This window comes from Ctenocephalides felis, unplaced genomic scaffold (assembly GCF_003426905.1).
Source record: "Ctenocephalides felis isolate EL2017-DRISC unplaced genomic scaffold, ASM342690v1 CF-g0.4_SCAFFOLD_03571, whole genome shotgun sequence".
Lineage (NCBI taxonomy): Eukaryota > Metazoa > Arthropoda > Insecta > Siphonaptera > Pulicidae > Ctenocephalides > Ctenocephalides felis.
In genome coordinates, this window is record NW_020539725.1 from 13,586,209 (window position 1) to 13,605,783 (window position 19,575).

Sequence of the window (19,575 nt, forward strand, 5' to 3'; positions counted from 1 at the left end):
AAATCCACGTTCAGCATCTGAACTAATGGGCGTTAAAGGCACACCTAAACTTTTACACACTTTTTTAAATAACTCATTCTCATCCATGTCTTCAATGTTGATGTTGTTGATCTTCCCTGAATTTCGCCTGTTCCTTTTACTACGTTGTGAATTTGAAGAATTAACACTAGAAATTACTGAAACATCAGATCTTTCATCTCTAACATTTCTGCAAGGTCTTGGACTGGAAATATTATTACGACTAAAATAAGAGCACTCATGAACATGATTGCTGCAGAATTTTTCTTTTTCGACAGATATTTTACAATTTGTACAAAACTTTGGAATATCTCCTTGAGGAGCAGATTCAAAAGACGTTGGTTCAGCGTAGTAAATATTAGGAACGCGTTTACTATATAAGACGCAATCTTCCAGAGGTTTCATCTTTTTAGCAATATCTTTAAAAGTTCCTTCATACATATCTGATGTATCAACATCTATAAGCACATTTGGTATTTGCATTATTTTTCCCGGCTTTACCTTATCTAATAGTGGATTTTTATTCATTTCGTTATGGACGCTATTATACTTTATGGATTGTTGTTCATGTTTTACTTCACTGACGTGATCGCCAAATGTTTCTGATGACTCCTGTATTTGAACTGATACTGTTTGCTGAATTTCAGACTTTGTTTGTTCATTATATTCAATCTTATGAAAACTGTTTTTTACATTTAATTTCTTCTGCTCAAAGCGCCTTAAATTATTTTGGACTTGGTTGTTAGATTTTTCATCACTCCCGTCTGAAACGCTAACTTTTTTGGTTTCTGAAATAATTTCTGAATATAAGTCATTTTTGTTTTTTATGTTTCTTGGAAAAATCAAGCGTTTCTGATTTTTTTGCAATGTCTATTGTAAATTTTGATTCATTATTTTCCTTTAATTCGTATTTATTAATATCTCTAGTTAAATCTGCGACTGGGGATGATGCATGGATGTGTACTTCCTTAGTTTTCGTTGATAACTCACTATCATCATTTTTAAGACTTGAGCGCTTTCTTTTAATGTTTTCCGTATTTTCTGCACCAACGATCTGAATTCTTTAAACAAAATAAACATGAAGAACACTGGTGAAGCATACTTCAACAAAACATTAATACTCGCAAAAAAACACACACGATAAAATGAAATAAGCAAATTTTTGTAATGCGAGGTAAGACGCTAAAGTCGTAATAAGGCACAGTTTAGATCCAAAGCAAACAGAATTACCGAACGCTTTCTTGCAGATGACTGCAATGATATAATAAAAATATTTAAAATAAAATAATCAGTTACCTCATTGAAGAACTTGCATTTTTCACAGAAGTAATATCAGATTTACTTGATGAATTGGAGCTGGGTATATGTTCCTTGTCGGAACTTATAATTGGTGACAAACTGCTCGGTCGAATAAGTTGAGTCACGGGTAAACATAATTGACTTGTATAAAATGGCCGCTTATTTTCATGAACTGATTTTGTCTTTGCTAATTTACATTTTAATTTCATTATTGATGTGCGATGCTGAAACAGAAATATTTCATACAACTCTAGTAAAAAATTATAACATTTAATATGTAACTGAAAACAAGCTAATCACTCAAAGAGCAAATCTATTCAAAGTAGATAAAAATTAAAACTTTATTTATAAAATATCGTAAAGAATACCTTCAAAGTTTCATCTTTTAACGCCGTGTTTTCCTTTTGAAGTCCAAGAATTATGTCACTGAAAAGTTTTCTTTCGCACAACCGTTCAGAATCAGACGCTTGGAGGATTTTTTGCTCCTGGCTAAAATGCGAAAAAATTATGGTATATATATATATATATATATATATATATATATATGTGTGTGTGTGTGTAGGAACAAAATGACACAGTGGACTTATTTAATAATTCGTTAGTTTTATTAACGTTTGAAGAATGAAACCATAACCACAATCCTGTCAGATGTTGAGCGTCATTGTCACAGTCTTGTCGCAGTAATCAGTTCAAACGTGTCAGTCAAATCGTACCTAGTTATTGATATTCGTAACTATTTCAATTAACTTATGCCGGTCTAGTTTGATTTCGATCAATTTCATTGCAATAAGCAAGTGTTTGGAGGAATTTTGATTATTTATTCTTTTTTGCTCAACTTCGAACAAAATGACTTATATTTCGCAAGCATTACAGAACCAAAAAAAAATTAAAACCTATCAAAGGCGATAGGCTTATAACTTTTCTACTCCCAGTATGCAAGAAATATTTGTTAAAACATACCAAAAGATCCACCAATAAAAATAAGAGACCGGAATGAATATTTTTTGACAAAGTTTTGTGTGCGTGTGTATAAATTAATATCCAAAAAAAATAGTTTTAAATCCAAACAATTAGTATGGTGGACCTCTCAGAGGGTTTGTCGACTTGAACCATACTTTCAAAATGTCCAATCCTACCTCTCAATTATATATTGAAAAAAATTGTGACCTTAGAAAGATAGTTAAGTCGTTACTTATATACCTTAATACTTCTTGTGTCAACAAACGTAATTCCTCTCATCTTTTACATGGCAGTTACAAAGTTATAAATTTCATGAAAAGTAATTCTTTACAGTGTTAAAATCTTTCGTTCGTTACATCCCTTTTCTGTTTCTCATTCCTCTTTTCACGCCGCATCCACTCACTCTAACGCACGTGCCGCGTAACCTTGAATTCAGTTGTGTTAAGGTACCCATCCATTAGGAAGTTTATTATCGAAGCAATCGGAAGATTTATTATGGAATGAGCAAGAGGCAGATACAAAATAGAGATGAAACATGATGTCATGGGCAATATTTTCGAATTCGCGAGACATCGTCTATTATATGTTTCAACAAGCATTATAAAAAAAATTAACAGTACAAAAGAATCATTAGCACCCGACTTGAAGATTTTTATGAAGATCCGTAGTAAAATGATAAAAATTAATAGTTCAGGCGACTAAAATGATGTCCGCAGTTCTGGCGGAGAGCGGAGCAACCAGATTTTACCTGAATATTTTGCCAATTTTATGAGACCATAGTCATAAAATGACTCGAAACGATACCTTTTTTCGTAAAATACAAAAATATATTTTCAAAATCACGTAGGTAAAAATAAGTAGGTGAAATTCTATATTTATTTGTGCATAATATTTAATATTTATTTATTATTTATATTTGAAAATTATTATAAATCCATGCGTTTCAGATAACATCCTTGCTTTTATTCGGTTGATTATACAGCCAAGAATAATACTTTATCTAAGTAAAACATTTGAAATAGTTCAAGAATAAAAATAATAATAATAATAAACTAATCTAAAATTACTTGAAAAGTGCTCTATTGCAAAATATATATTCAGATATTACAAGTAACCATACAAATAAGCATGAATAATATTATTCTAAGTACAATAAATAGTGAACTATTTATTTGTACGTTTCGACACGGTGTGTCACCATTCAGTAATTTTTTTTAAATACTTATACAGTATAACACCAGGAAAAACAATCACAAAAATTGAAACAAACATTATTGAAAAATAAAACATAATAAATTAAGTTTTTTAACTTCAAAAGAATTTTTTTTACTTAATTTATTATGTTTTATTTTTCAATAATGTTAGTTCCAATTTTTGTGATTATTTTTCCTGGTGTTATACAGTATAAATATTTAAAAAAAATTACTGAATGATGGCACGGACCGTTATTATTCTCTAAATAAAGGTAGGTACTTTTATATTCACAATATTATTTAAATTATATTATTAAATGTCTGTCAATAATTCCTTTTCGAAAAAGGTAACATTGAGTTTAATGTATTAATCCCGAAAGTCCACAAATGAATTTAATCTGATTTTTCCAAAACCCGAAATTCTATAAATTAACCGTTAACACCTTAGATCGCAAAATCCATTTCTTGCGCTGATTTCAATGATAAATTGAAAATTTTTGCATTGATAATTTTTTATTTCAAATAAATATATAACAATAAGAATATTTCTTTATATATTATAAATAAAATCTTAGAAATGAATATATTAAGAACGGCGATGGGATGTATTATTATCTAATAAAAAACTTTTTATATAGTACAAAAAATTGATTATACTGAGAAAATACAACATACATAAAGTTTTCAACATTTTATTCATATGAATAAAAAATTGATTTTTAATTCGTGTTTTTTCCTTCAAAAATAAATATAATATTGAATTTGTTTTAAAAGTTGTCCGTTTTTAATTGCACCTCAAAAAATATGTGTCATTGGTTTGGAATTTAATTTCACTTATAAAATCCACATTGCACGACCCTTTCTCGTATCTGCATTATTGTAAACATAGATAAATAAGCATAAATAGATCGCTATCTCGGGCCATTTGACGTTACCCTCATTTTAATTTACGAATAGATCACTACATGGCAGCACATGTACATACAGTATGGAAATTAACCCCTGGTATTACTTCTACATTTGTACATAAAATCAATACAGCCCAAAAATCTGAAAAAAATTATTGTTTGAAATAAGAACAAAAAATACGAAATACAAAATATATTTTCAAATATATCACAGACATATTTTTGAAGAATTATAAACTAAACAGAAATAACTGACTACTATTAATTAAAGTATATTACAGACATATTTTTGAAGTACTTATTCTATTAATATTCTAGAAATAACTTATTCATATTAATTACTTAATGACTAATAATAATATATTAAAAACTTAAAAACTAAGAAGTAAAAAGCGCAGGAGTATTGATGATGTACTGACAAATTTATAAGGAATGACAAGTAATGCAATAATTTAAAAGGATAAAAAGAACAGCACATTTTTAAAAAAGAATGAATACTTTCCAAACGAAATAATCCTAAAAACAAAACATATATATATTGATATCCAAATTGAGATAAAACTAAATTCCTAGGAGTAAAATTCATTTACGAGACATTCTTCTTTATTATCTCTCCATTTAATAGTTATTTTGCTATCTAATCAATCATTAATAAAGTTATATTTGACGAAATCTTTGAATAGTTTCTGTATAAGTGTTTTTAAACATAAGTAACCAAAACCCTGAACTACTTTTAATTTATATCAATTGTAGCTCAAATCTATCTATCGTTTAATCCAGTTTTTATTGCAAGGAGGTTTAGTTAAAACTATAACTAAACCCTTGCGCTTTATAAACTGTCTGGTCTTTGAGTATGCTCTCTTAATTGAGACATTATCAAAATTCTTGCCCTTACATTTTAAGTTTCCGGAATATTTGAAAACTTCTCAGAACATTGTATACTCTGTTGGAATTTATCCTTTAAATTATTGCATTGCATTTTAATCCCGAAACAAAATTTGATGTATCATACATCTTCTGGGTGTTAAGGCACTCCTACGCCTTATCATTGCATTCTGCGGCAATTTGTAGCTACCATCAAGGACTTCTATTGAATATATTGTTATATCATATTAATTGAAGATATTGTAATTATCATATTAAATATTTTTGCTGCAATTAGTATGAAAAAATACCTTTTCGGAAAACTGGTGTCAAAATAGGTGACTTTTAACCTGCACTTCACAATCTTAGAGGTGCTGCAAAAATCTTTTTCCAGGTGTTTAGGCTTCCATCTCCTAAGAACATAAGATTCATTTATTAATATTTTTTGTAAAATGTTATTGAAGTATTTAGAGTTATAATTACTTGGCTTTGTCCTTGGAGTTGCAGATTTTTCTTCTGGTTCTGTATCAGAGCATTCTCCAGTGACTTGAAAACTATTTTGTTATTGCCGAAAAGGAGACACTTCTATTTGGTTTCGATTTCAAATTATCGTTGATTTGTGCCACAAACCGAAGAATTAGGTCATCCATTAAAAGATTATTCGCCCTCTGCATCCAAATTGAAAGCATCTTTTTACACACAAATATATATATAATATATATTTACACAAATATATATATATATATATATATATAACATTTTAATAGTATTGTGATGATACTTATTCATTATATGCATAATACATCATTATATACATACCTGATAATTAGATGCCGGAAAGACATGCATTTTTTTATTATATTTGGGGTTATAACTATTTGGCACATAACACTTTAACTTAATAATAAATGAAAAAAGTATTCACCAAAACATAATTATATATAAACAATCACAGAAAATCTCAACTACAATACGAGATGACAACTTGACAACTTATAGAAGATGGCCGATCAAATCAATGTCGATCAAGCCAGCTGCTAGATCAATGAAATTGGAAATCGTAGCGCCATCCTTCGAACTATTCAAATATGTACCAATACATTTCAAAACACGGTAATCTTCATTTGTTCGGAGATTACCGGCCATGATTGCAAATGTAGACATATATTCCAAGATTAAAGGCCATGTTTCAGGTTAAAATTAGGTTCTAATATAATGTTAATCGTGAATAATTTGTTATAACTGCTATTAGTCTACATTTGAACAATATTTTGAGCTATATATTTGAGACAAAATTCATTCCAAATTCATCTGTTGCAAATGTACAACCTTATTTTTATATGATTAACTTTAATATGATTTTTATATAAAAAATAAATGTTTAAATTAAATGAAAACGATTTAAAATTTGCAACAAAAGTCGATTTTATCTCATTTCACGTTCGAAATATACATACTTTTTTCTCTAATGTTCAAGAAATATGAATGAAATTTTGTTCGATCGCCCGAGACACCGAAAATTTTTACAACTGGACATTTATTGGTCATTTGGTCATAAATTGCTCGGTAGCCTGGTTGCCTAGTGGATGGGTAGCATTACTGTGCACAGCGAGCGAACGACATGAAATATAGGAGGGCAATATATGCTCATTTAAATTCTCTTTTTTATTAATTATTATTAGTTATGGTGTTTTTTGCACAAGTTTAGTGTTTAATAAATTATTTATTAAGATATTATTATTTTTGTGTTTTTTCTGGTTTCGTATGTATATAATTTTCTAATTATTTTATATTTTTATATTTAATATCAACTATTGTTATTTATGTAATATGTTTTTTAGATTACTAAATGATGACACATTAATTGTCGAAACGTTTAATAGAATAAAAAAAAATCTATTTTAATCTTTTTTTTAATTCTACAATTGGGCTGCAAAATACTTCAATATGAATAAATAAAATACTTCTTTATAAAAAGTTAAAATTAATTAATAATAATTAATAATTAGTTAAAATTAACTAACACACACACACACACACACACATATATATATATATATATATATATATATAAATATATATATATATATATATATATATATATATATATATATTATATAAATACACATATATAATACATATATAAATGCATAGATAAAAGAAGAGTATAAATGTTTTGAACCTCTACCATAGTCTATGATAAGATACACTGCATAGATAAATAAGCATAAATACACTGCTCAAAATGTTTGCAAAGCCCTGCATATTGTCATATCGAAATGTCATAACCAACCTAACTGTCAAAAAAAAATTGTTGTGTTTGCTGTAGTTACTTTTACGAATCGACTTCATAATAATAAGGATACAATATATTATCATTTTGATTATTCAAAATATTACTCCTAATGAATAGGAATAAGTGACACATTTTTTTAATATTAAATGTATCACTAAGGGTGTTCGTGTTTCTAGCGGTAAATATTAGATCAATATTTAATATTAAACTTATTTTTAAATTTGTATCAAATCGTTGCATAATTTCATCATGCATAAAAGAAAAGCGTACAGTATGAAAGAAAAACTTGAATTCATCAATAAAGTAAAAGTGGAGCCACCAAAGCGTCAATAAGTAGAGAATATGGAATTCCTGAAGGCACCATAAGAGGTTGGATGAATGATGAAATTAAACTGACTTCCTTTGTCAATGAATTAGATGACAATTCAACACTTAAACGTAAAAAGGTTCGACTAGGAAATCATGTAATTTTAGATAAATATTTATATAAATGGTTCATTGAAAAGAAAAGAATGGCGAACATGTAACTGGACCTATGTTGATGTCGCAGGCAGAACAAATTCATAATACTTTGAATTTAGAAGGTAAATTTAAAGCTTCACATGGTTGGCTTTGGCGTTTTCGAAGAAGACATGGTATTTCACAAAACTCAACTCATGAAGACGAAATAAATAAAGAAGATTCTAAAATGAATCAAATTTTCATGACTTGTTGTCAATTTATATCAAAGAAGAAGGACATAACGAGATATATAAAAGAAGAAGGACATACTGAAATTTATGATGACAATGAAACAGAATTTTATCCTGCAGAAGCTGAAGTAGAAAGAAATGAAGAAAGCAATATCATAAATGAAGTTGAAATACCTACTACAAAGACGCTTTGAACGCTTTAGAAATTGTTTATAAATGGACAGAATTACAAAAAGATATTGATAGAATGAAACTACAAAATCTTGAATGTCTGAAACAAGATATGTTGCATAGTTTAGCAGAATCCAAACAAACAAGAATTACTGATTTTTTTAAGTGATCCATAAATTATATAGTTATATATATATATATATATATATATATATATATATATAAAATTATTTATTTTAAATTTCAGAACTAAGAGATGTTTCAACTTTAGGTTTTATGTTAAGCATGTATAATAGATAATAACAGAAAAGAAATATTTTCATAATAAAATATATAATAAAAACTAAAAAATTAAATTAATTCAGAAAATGGTGTGAATAGAATGTGTGTGAATCCAAAATTATATATTTGCGAGCCTTGCTGAAAATCTTTTATCATCCTATTTCTACTCATTTATTAGTTTCTAAAAAGTTGAAAATATTTGAAAAGTAATTTTTCTTTTGAAACTAATTCAATAAAAGTGCAAATGATATAAAATAATATGAATATAAATAATTGCTATAATATTAATTGGACCAAAGAATTTTCAAAATAAACCATAAAATATATTACAAGGTCTACGATTTTCAGTCAGGCTCAGAATTATTGCTCGTGAATTATTTATCCTGATTTACTTAGTGTAACAATTTGATGTGTTTTTCAGTTTTAATAATTCTTTCTATTAATGATCTCATGATAGGCAGTTTTTTTTATTTTGAAACAAATTTGATAGATAATGACAAATTATCAATATATCAATCAATCAATATATAAGGTTGTCAAATATCTCCCTTCCGCCTTTTTGTATTATAAACCAAGAGCAAAAAAGCGGAAGGGAGTATTTGACAACCTAATATATATATATAATATATATATATATATATATATATATATACAGTAGAATCCGCTTAGTATGACATCGAAGGGACGCCGAAATCTCGTCATACTAACCGGTCGTCATTAAAAGCGTACTGAAGAAAAACTTTTTAATATGAAAATATGTTACATGTTTCAGTAATTTAAAAGAAAAGCCTATACAAACGTTTTAATTAAAAATAAAAATGACACATTAAAATTTAATATAAAATAAAATTGACATAGGGTAGGGCGGGGCACAACGGTCCAATTTGACTTACGGTAATTATACTGTCTAAACCCAATGAACAACATATAACATACATCAAAGAAGCCTCTATCGAACTATGTTCAGAAAAACTTACATACATATGTACAGAATTCCTAATTATATAAATATTATATTTTTTACTATTTTTTAAACATTTGATATCTGACCCATTTTACCTCACATACGGGATAAAGTGGAACAACCAGGAGGCGAACAGATGCAATTTCTTCTTTAAATTTTAAAAGCATTTTACGCTACATTATTGAACCAATGCAAAATATTAATTCTGTAGGTACATTTGTTACAAAGACAACACAGTATATTACATTGATCTGCTATTGGTCACAAATATTCATCAGAAGAGCCGGAATAACAATTTATTCAATTAAAATCTTGTAAAATTACTTTTTTTTAACTTTACCATTTTATTGCTTACACCTTTGCCAAAGTAAAGGTTCAGCTGGTCCTTTTTATCGCAGTCATGTGCTGCTTATCTTCTGATAGCAAAGTCATAAGAATAAAGGTGATGGCTGGTTATGAATTTATACAATTTCGCCCTTTACTATCAAATATAATTGTTAAAAGAATCTAATTTTATTTGTTTATAAGATATCCGTGGTGGGCCATTAATAATTAGTCTACCCTACCCATAAACATACAAATGTGTTTTTTTAATGTAAGTAATCAGTAATTTTTGATTGATTTCTTTACATAATTTTATTGTAAAAACAGTCCCTGGTGCTATTGTGCACAAAAGACATAGCAATTGCTTTCGTAGACTTGGCCACATCATGTAAAATCATGTTGGTCATTATAATTGGACATATTTTTTTGCAAAAATGGGTCATTATAAACGACATGTCAATGTAAGCGATGTCAATATATCCGACTAGACAGCTGTTTTTTTTAAGAAATTTTATATGGAAACCAAATTCCTAGTGCGACTACGTCATATTAAGCGGTTGTCAATATTAAGCGTCATACTAATCGGATTTTACTGTATATATATATATATATATATATATATATATATATATATATATATAAATTGATATATATTGATTCATTGATATAAGGTAAAAACAGTTAATTCATCAAAATAAATTGAAAATTTATTTCAGTTTATATGTTTCGAGACCAGATGTATCTCCTTATTTAGGAAACTAGGTGAAAAGACTAAGAATGAAAACAAACTAGTATGATTAACTACTTAAAAAAACTGTAATCCTAATTGTAGGAACAACAAATAAGTTCATTGAAACAACCGTTGTAAAACTATAATAATACTTAAAATCATTTAAAATTTTTAGAATTTTCTACAAATTTTAAGTAGTTTAATAGATTTACAATGGTTGTTTCAATGTACTTATTTGCTGTTCCTACAAGTTTTTTTTTAAATAATTAATTGCATTAGTTTGTTTTTACTCTTAATTTTTTCTCCTGGTTTACTGGATGATGGGACAAATCTGATATCGAAACTAATATGAATTTTTATTTTATTGGGTTTACTCACATTTATTTATTGATAAATTAAAGCTTTTCATAAATGCATATTGTATTTTATAACTATGAAGTTCTTTAAATGTAGGTCGCAGATTATATATTTTATTATTAAAAGTTGTAATATATTAATTCAAATATGAGTTCCTAAAATTATTATTGCATAATGTGTATAATAATAAAATTATTACCTTATATTTTGACCAGTTGATTTTGTTACTTCTTGCTTTTTCAAATGGTCACAACTTTTACATTGATCACAAATATTCATGCTTGGCTTTTCCTTTAGTGCTGATATAGCTTCTTGTTTTAAAGACTGGTAATACAAAATACAATGAATCATCGAATAATTATATTATACAAATGACACTATAAAAATTCTCTTACACTAAGAATCTCCTCACGTCTTGAAAGTTGGTTGTGAATATGTCCTAATTCATCAGCTAATTCCTGTAAATGATTTTGTTTGCGTTTTAAATTAGCTTCGATTTGCTGTTTTTGTGTTACTAACCGAACTTCAGCTTCATTTAATTTTCTAAGCACCTATAAATATGATATTAGTTATGTGAATTTTAGTATTTAAGATAAAGTTATACTTGAACCTACATATTCTTCTCTGGTTTTCACTTCTTGAAATAGTGTTTTTTTGTTGTTTGTATAATTTACTTTTATACTTTGCTTTTTCCTCAGATTTTATTCTAGCATGTTCTTTATCAATAAACATAAAGACGGCAGATTGATGCTAAAAGATAATTTTAAATAGTTAATTAAGTTAAAATAAATATAAGAGCTTCAGCACAATTTCAGTTATATAAAAGGCCTTTAAATAAATCTGAATATGAACAGATCTTTGAAAGCAAAGCATAAACTTAAAACTGCACCTGTTTCAAATGATAATCCTCGAATAACAAGTTTAGGTCTGCTATAGAGTTAATAGTTCTTTTTCCTTCTAAAAATTCATCAGTATTTGTGCCTTGAGTCAATTTTTCAACATTTTTTTTCAGATAATTTATCAACTGCCGTAGAAATATTTTCCAAAATGCTTCCTATGAGTGATTCTTTTCTGTCAGTAGCATTTGTATATGATAGCATTATATTATTAACAAGTTCACTATGTCCAGAAATACCTGAAATTTGGAAATGAAATTTAACTAAGACGGGTTAAGTGATAAACAGTATGTACATTCTTCATTTGTTATTACTTATAAGCATTAAATGATCTTCATAATTAAGACTATTTAAATAGAGTTATCTGACAAATAACATTATATAAAAGCTTAAATTATTCAGCTGCAGACTAAAAAATGAATACTACCGATATTATATAAATAGATTTTCAAATATTGTAGTAATTATTTACCAACTGCTTCCAATATACGTGTTATTTCATTTGAATCGAGCTTTGGAGAGTTCTCATTAATGTCATTTGCATTCTGAATTTGTTGGCAAATTTATTTACATGTGTAATAGTTGGAACTTCGGTACTAAAGACTGACAAAGAATAAAACAATTTTTGCGATAACAGATATTCAGCAACTAGCAATGCTAATGCTTGGAGTTTAGGCGTTACACATATTTGATCAACTATTGAGGTCTTCTGATCTGGAAACATAAAATAATTGTATTATTGTCACGATCAAAAGCTAATTATTGCTTTTTTAAAAAATGACTAGACTATTTATGGAAACTATCTAACTGAGATTGATCAAATTCAAAATTTTTTTAAGCTTTTTTAAAATACTGCAATTAGATATAGTAGCAGAAGCATGAAACGATTAATTTGAATTGCAATATGTGTTTGTGTTTCAAAGATGGTCATATATTAATTTAGTCAGTATCAAAGATAATTGCCATATAAACTAAAGTATAAATTAACTATATAACATCCTATATTATTATAGTCATATGTAAGTATTTGAACTATTCAGAATTAAACTAAAATCGATCTTGGATCGTAAAGATTAGGCATGGTGGGAGAAAATAATAAAAGTTTTGTAATCACGAATAAGAATATTTTAAGAGTTAAATAAAAAAAATAAAATATAAAACACAATAATAATAATAAAAAGAACAAAAAAATATGTCAGATTTGCAAATTTTATTTTTAATATGGTTCTGTCAGGAAAGAAACAATATTTGTGAAAGCATATTTAAATGATTGTTATTGTTCTTTACCTAATATCGTATCTTTCAGTAAAAATATCATTTTTTTCCTCAGATAAGCTCTCAGTTCATTTAATAATCCTTTTTCTTCCACCCAAGTCACCAATTGCCTTTGCAGTTCACCCATTGAAAGACTATCAATTTCATTTAACGTTGCGTGATGATCCATTTCTTATTTTTTTATATTTTTCTTGTTTATAAAATTATTCCATATTTGATTGTGAAGGAAAGCAGTTAATTTTTGGAAGTAACCAAATTCGTTTGTAGTAATAAAATTATTTAAGTTTGTGGTTTCTTGTCATACCGTTGAATTTTGAAACGTCAAATAAATGTAAACAAAACAGAATAGCTTGTTCCATCTGACATGTGTTCCATTCCTTTTATGTGTTCGTAACCATGGTAATGAAAAAAAAAATAAGTTGCCATATTTTAGCATAATGAACTTGGTTGTCCCGCTCAAAATATATTTGATTGAAATTTAATTACAAATTAATTTAATAGTGGGTATATATACTAATCACTTCTAATTAGTTAGGTAATCTCTTCTAATTATAAACTTCAGCATCAGATCATTTTATATGTTGTAGTAAAATCTTTAATCAATATTAATTAGTTTAAGAAAATGAGTGCAAACGAATGCTTCAACAACATCAGTCTTTATCATATTTTCACGTGTTCAGGTTTATTTTATTATTGCACTTAACGAACATATGCGAAATTAAACGAACGCAAAAGTGAAACACTCCTGATGTTAGTGTAGCAAACTTCACAGCGCATTTTCAATAAAGTGTCAAAAATTACTGTGATCAGACACTCTTTCAAAGAATTCAATTTTGACAATTCGAAAATTAGATTTCAAAAACCAGTATCATAGGAAAAATGAGTAAACAAGCTTCAAATAAAATAAAATCTTGTGCTGGAAAGGAGAGTTTCGAACGTATGAATTACTTGCACCAGGTATATGATTTAATTCCCTATGACATTAATTGCAATATTCACAAAATCACTAAATAACTAAATAATATCCCTTATAGATTAGTCAAAGAGCTTTGAATTTTAGTCCAGTTGCATCAGCTTATTATGGAAATTTAATGATGAACATTGCTAAAAGAGGTGTTCTTAGAATGTAAGTAATGTTTCATTAGAAATTAATATCAATTTCAACCGTATTGCACACTTATAGAACTTAACCCTAAAAATCTATTTTGCATACAATGATAATTAACGAATAATTGCAGATTGTTTTTACAAAAATTTACAATTAATATTCTAAATCATTCAATATAATTCAAGTAAAGTCAGTAAAAATAATAAAGTAATACTCATTACTTTACTATTTGTATGCTTTACTGAAGTAACTATCAAACTTGATGTATTAATTAATCCACTTTTGCAATTTGTACTACTGATACCAATTTTCATTTTTCAATTTACATTACATTTCAGAGATCCTCATGTAAAGAGAACTCTTTGCCGCCGATGCCGATTACCTTTAATAATAGGACAAACTTGTAAAGTTTCTGTAAGCAAAAAAGACAAAATGATGTATCACAGGTGCACAAAATGCTTTTACCTTCGAAAATATCCAATTAATAAAGATCATAAATTGCACACAGATAAAAAAGAACACATTGTGGAAGTTTTAGATTACGGTCAAACAATAGAATCTGTTCAAAATGTAAATAATTAATTTAAGTAGTTAGTGAGATTTATTGTTTTATACTTTTTAAGTTATGAATAAAAGAATTTTATGCAAAATCATTAATATAATAAAATGTTTTTATTTCAAAACACGCACACATTTAATAGGTATTTAAATCACTGATTCATATCAAAGTTTTCTTAAATATATTATGTATTGAAAACTTGTGAGGATCTGAAGCAAATATATAGTAGCTATATTTCTCAGCAAAAGTTAATTAAAAATATATTTTGTGATCAGATATAAAATATGTTTATATTTAAGCCTAAATTTGTGTTCGGAAACGTGGTCTTGGTAGTTCGCCAAAAACTGCATCACCATGAACACTTTTTGCAATTGCTTTAATACTAGCTGCAATATCCATTCCACTATCAGTTGTCTGGAAAAAAAAATTGGTATACACTTTTTAAACTAATGCTATGTTACCATTGGGTAAAAAAGGAAAAATAAAAGTTAATGTTAATTCACACACATTCTGGCAATTATAAATAAAAAAGATAGCTAGCCATTTTCTCTTTTTTTTTGTAAAATTCATATTTAAGAAAATAATAATTAAAGTAATTGTTACCATGGAATCACTATCACTGTCCATTAGACCACCTTTATGCATAGATATATAAGTAGGTACACTTATGGGAAGACTTCTAGCAATGACACCTTCATTTGGATCTGATTTTGATGCCTGTCTAGCACTATTCATATGTAATCCACCATCAGATTCATTAGAAGAATCTGAAATCAATATCATAGATCATTTAATAGATTTATAAATTTAGAACCTTTCAGCAGCATGCAGTAACAATCTGATCTCCATAATATATTTATTCCAATAGACCTATAGGTTTAACAACAAACATAATATATTACACAGAAATAAAAAATACATAAAGCTGAAGGAAATATGATGATTACATAAATTTAATTAATATCCAGTCCAAATACCTGAATCATTTCCTGCAGCATCTTCTTGATCATGCTCATCATCCATTCCTTCTAAGTCGAATAATCCTTCACAATCTACATTAGACTTGGTGGATTTAAATGGCCTGCTTGAAGAATGTGGCTATGAATAGAAAAAATGTCAATAGAAGAAAAATTATGTTGTTGAAATTTGTTTTAGCAAAGTAAAAAAAGTGTTAGTTCTTTTTCAACCAATTATTTATATATTAATGTTAAACCACCCCTATGTAAGTGCAGATTTTTAGGAACGCAGTTTTCTTTATGCATTTGGTCAATTTTACATTCATAACATTCACAAAATGGAAACTTGAGAAATGATTGTTTGCTTATATGAATTCGAAAATGATAAAACATTGAAACTTTTTAATAATATTTATTGAAAAAATCATTTTATTGAATGCCCTAAAAATATAAATTCTTTTTTTAATCTCTAACAATAGTCCACTATATAATACTAATTGACTTGCAGAAAATAAATTTATGCTCAAAAACCTATAAAATGGACAATGATAAAAATATTTAAATACATGAAATAGACTCACAGATCTAGTTTCTCCTGATGTTCTGCTCTGGATATCCAAATCAGATGATAACATTTCAGAAGATCTAACTGGTGATATTCCAATGCTGCTATTAGTGCTACTAGAATTTGTTGCTAACGGTGGTGAGATTGCTGCAGTAAGTTCTATTTTTGGTTTATCTTTACCAATTTGTTGACTAGACATGTTGACTATGGCCATTGTAGACTGACTGTGGGCAGCATTATTGTCCTAAAAATAAAGGGAGTGATATTAAATCATGATATATTTTTCTCTAGCTTTCCTTTAATATTTAACAGAAATTCATTAAGTGTTGAAGAATCTTAAGAAGAATAGCTTCCAGCTACTAAATCTGATCTCAATTCCAAATTTTAAAAGAATGATATTACTTATATTATTATTGTAACATTTTCTCAAAAAGAAATACTTTCACAATATTCAAAAAAATATTATATTTACCCTGCTAAAGCATTATAGTCATTGTGGGCTTTCTCACGGAACTCTTCTAGCTGCAAGTATTGTTCTTCTTGATAGTTCCGAATTCTTTGTTCAGTTGCCTGCATTTCCTGCTGCATTGTTCTTGTAAGCTGCTGTTGTAGATTTGATAAAGCCGTTTGTAACGGATCAGAAGATTGTGAAACTATAATTAAATCAGGTAATAGAAATTAATAGGTTTAGTCACAAAAGAATTATCAAATCATAGTCAAGTCTTCTCTTATTTATGATAAAGGAGATGATACTAGACTACACAAACTAAAATGTTAAATGATCACAAAAAAGTAATTATTTACAAATTTGTTTACAAATTCTAACCAAACTAAAACTTCATTCATAAAAAAGTATTCTTTTGTATTAAAGTGTCTTCTTATATTTACCTGTTGATTTAATAGTAGGAACATGTATTTCATCACTAACATTAGAATGATTAATCACAACTTTAAAAATAGGTGAGAATTTTTCACTTTTTCGAAGTGAATTTATTTCAGCTGTGTCGCTCTGTAACAAATTTTTAATTAATAAATGAAACAACAAACTAATATGTAAATCATATAATACCAATAATCCTAAATTGACGACAATGGTTCTATTTGAATCTTTTTGAATAGCATGAGTGTGCATATTGCAATTCAAACACTTATGTAAAATCCATCCCTGAGAATTTTCGGATTGTAACAGGCACGGTTGTTGTTTTGCTATTGATAATGGTTTAATAATTCCAAGTTTCTGCAAAGCAAAAATCAATAGTAATTAATAATGAATCATTTATATTGATAAGACGTGTTTATGGTATGTTTTCATGTTTAAAATAACTAATAATAAATACAACATTGCAGAAATGTATAAAATAAACAAGATTGTAATTTGCATACCATAACATATTTACAAATATATACATCTATATATCTAGTTGGCAAACAAGATATAGAAGATATTATGATTAAAATATTTGAAAAAATGTGTTATATATTAATCATTTTAATATATCACATTTGATAATAAAACTACTGTCATAAGTTTCATTTAACAAGCTCATGTTGTTATGTATACAATATAAAAAATGTTCATTGTTCAACCACATTCAATGAAAACAAATTGTTTTCTTTTTCAGACTCCAATTGTTTAAGATTAAAAACTTAAATAAGTTTTGAAAATATGTACAACATTGCTTTCAAAATGATATTATGATTATGCATTATATACTCTGGAAAATTGTATTGGTTGCAGAGTATGATTGTATATTTTTTATTTGCATAGCTGACATAGTTTATTTTAAGCCTGGCTTACAAATATGCTAAATATTACTTCGGAAATATCGAATGCAAATAAAACAGTTAACTGTTTTGCAAGGGCATACATATTTAAATACATATATATTTAAACACGAGTTAGAACCAAAAATAAACCAATATGGACTTTAGAAATGCATTTTATTTTGTATCAAAAAATTCATAAAAAATAAAATTAAAATTGTATCAGCTACATTTATAGCTATCAAAATACAATTTGAAAATTCATAAAATCCAAATACTTTTAAAAGTTATTAATAGACTTTGTTGCTAAGAAGAATGATTCAAAAATATTTTTATTCAATTCAAATATATTAATCTACCAAATATCTATAATTATTTGACTAATTAATGCGCTCATTGTTTTTGTCACCTTGGTATAGCTAGTAAATGTTTATCATTGTGCAATACATACACAAATATTTTGTATATCAATAATAGAACATGTTTATGTATATATAAAATAAAAATATATACTATAATGATAATCCAAATTCCTTCGTTTGTGATATTTATAAATGTACATGTACAATAATTTTAGAAGTTATTTATTATTTACATACCTCTTGAAAAATGGGCTCTGAAATATCTTCTGGAGATAACCCCAAATCTGCTTTTCCAATATTCTGAATACCATCATCGTCTACCTCTATAGCGACGTTGAGGCATTTACAAAAAAGTTGCATTATCTTTTAATGAAAGTTTCATAGATTTATATAAGTTTAACAATTTATAAATAACTTTGTTCAATATAATATATTACATTACCAAACCATTTGACAGACAAGTACAACAGAAACATTCGTATATACGCGATATTGATATTTCGGAATAAACATATGATTGCGAGTGAATATATCGATATCGCGCTGATGCCAGCGATAACGTGGGAAATTTGAAATTTGAAATCTTGTTTGGATAGATTTATTAGAAATAGGGTGGTGAACTTGTATTTATTGCATTCATTCTATCAAATGTAATGCGATTTTTTAAGAAAAATTCATTTAATAGTAGAAAATATGCTTATAGTTTTTATTTTTTATGAACTTTTTATTAAACAAGATGAAAAATATTCTTTATAACAAGTACGAAATCATTATGCTTAATAGGTTCAAGATTTATTTCGAGATAAATCAAATATCAACTTATATTTTAACCAAATTAATAAAATACTTAAATTTATATATAGTTATAACTTTTAAGGTTTACCAATTTGTGCTTTTCTTGGATTTTTGGATTTTTTTATTTCTCATGGTAGTAGCCTCATGCAAAGTAAAATTTATAAAAATATTTATATTTATTTATTTACCTATCAAATTTTCTTTGTGAATTATTTATTAGATAAGATTAGCGTAAAA

General features: G+C 27.1%; 2 protein-coding genes across 3 annotated transcripts in view; both read right to left on the reverse strand.

The window, feature by feature from the left end:
* Positions 1-829: 829 nt before the first annotated feature.
* Positions 830-19,575, reverse strand: part of LOC113385652 — a 24,057-nt gene continuing 5,311 nt past the window's right edge. Inside the window, exons 7-9 of the mRNA XM_026623499.1 lie at positions 1,686-1,806; positions 1,315-1,541; positions 830-1,079 (exon numbers count right to left, since the gene is read on the reverse strand). Of these exons, the coding sequence (XP_026479284.1) occupies positions 830-1,079; positions 1,315-1,541; positions 1,686-1,806 (598 nt within the window). The remainder of the gene's footprint in view (positions 1,080-1,314; positions 1,542-1,685; positions 1,807-19,575) is intronic.
* LOC113384650 lies at positions 15,048-19,005 on the reverse strand. 2 transcript variants are annotated; one of them, XM_026622399.1, is made up of 5 exons: positions 16,890-17,028; positions 16,434-16,661; positions 15,874-15,994; positions 15,500-15,663; positions 15,048-15,310 (listed from the first exon to the last, which is right to left on the reverse strand). In XM_026622399.1, exons 2-5 carry the CDS (start codon positions 16,629-16,631, stop codon positions 15,197-15,199), a joined length of 597 nt encoding a protein of 198 aa, XP_026478184.1. In that variant the 5' UTR covers positions 16,632-16,661; positions 16,890-17,028; the 3' UTR covers positions 15,048-15,196. The 2 variants fall into 2 exon arrangements, with proteins under 2 accessions (XP_026478184.1, XP_026478183.1); XM_026622398.1 differs by lacking the exons at positions 15,048-15,310; positions 15,500-15,663; positions 15,874-15,994 and adding exons at positions 17,306-17,426; positions 17,487-17,654; positions 18,781-19,005 and having other exon boundaries at positions 16,537-16,661; positions 16,890-17,070.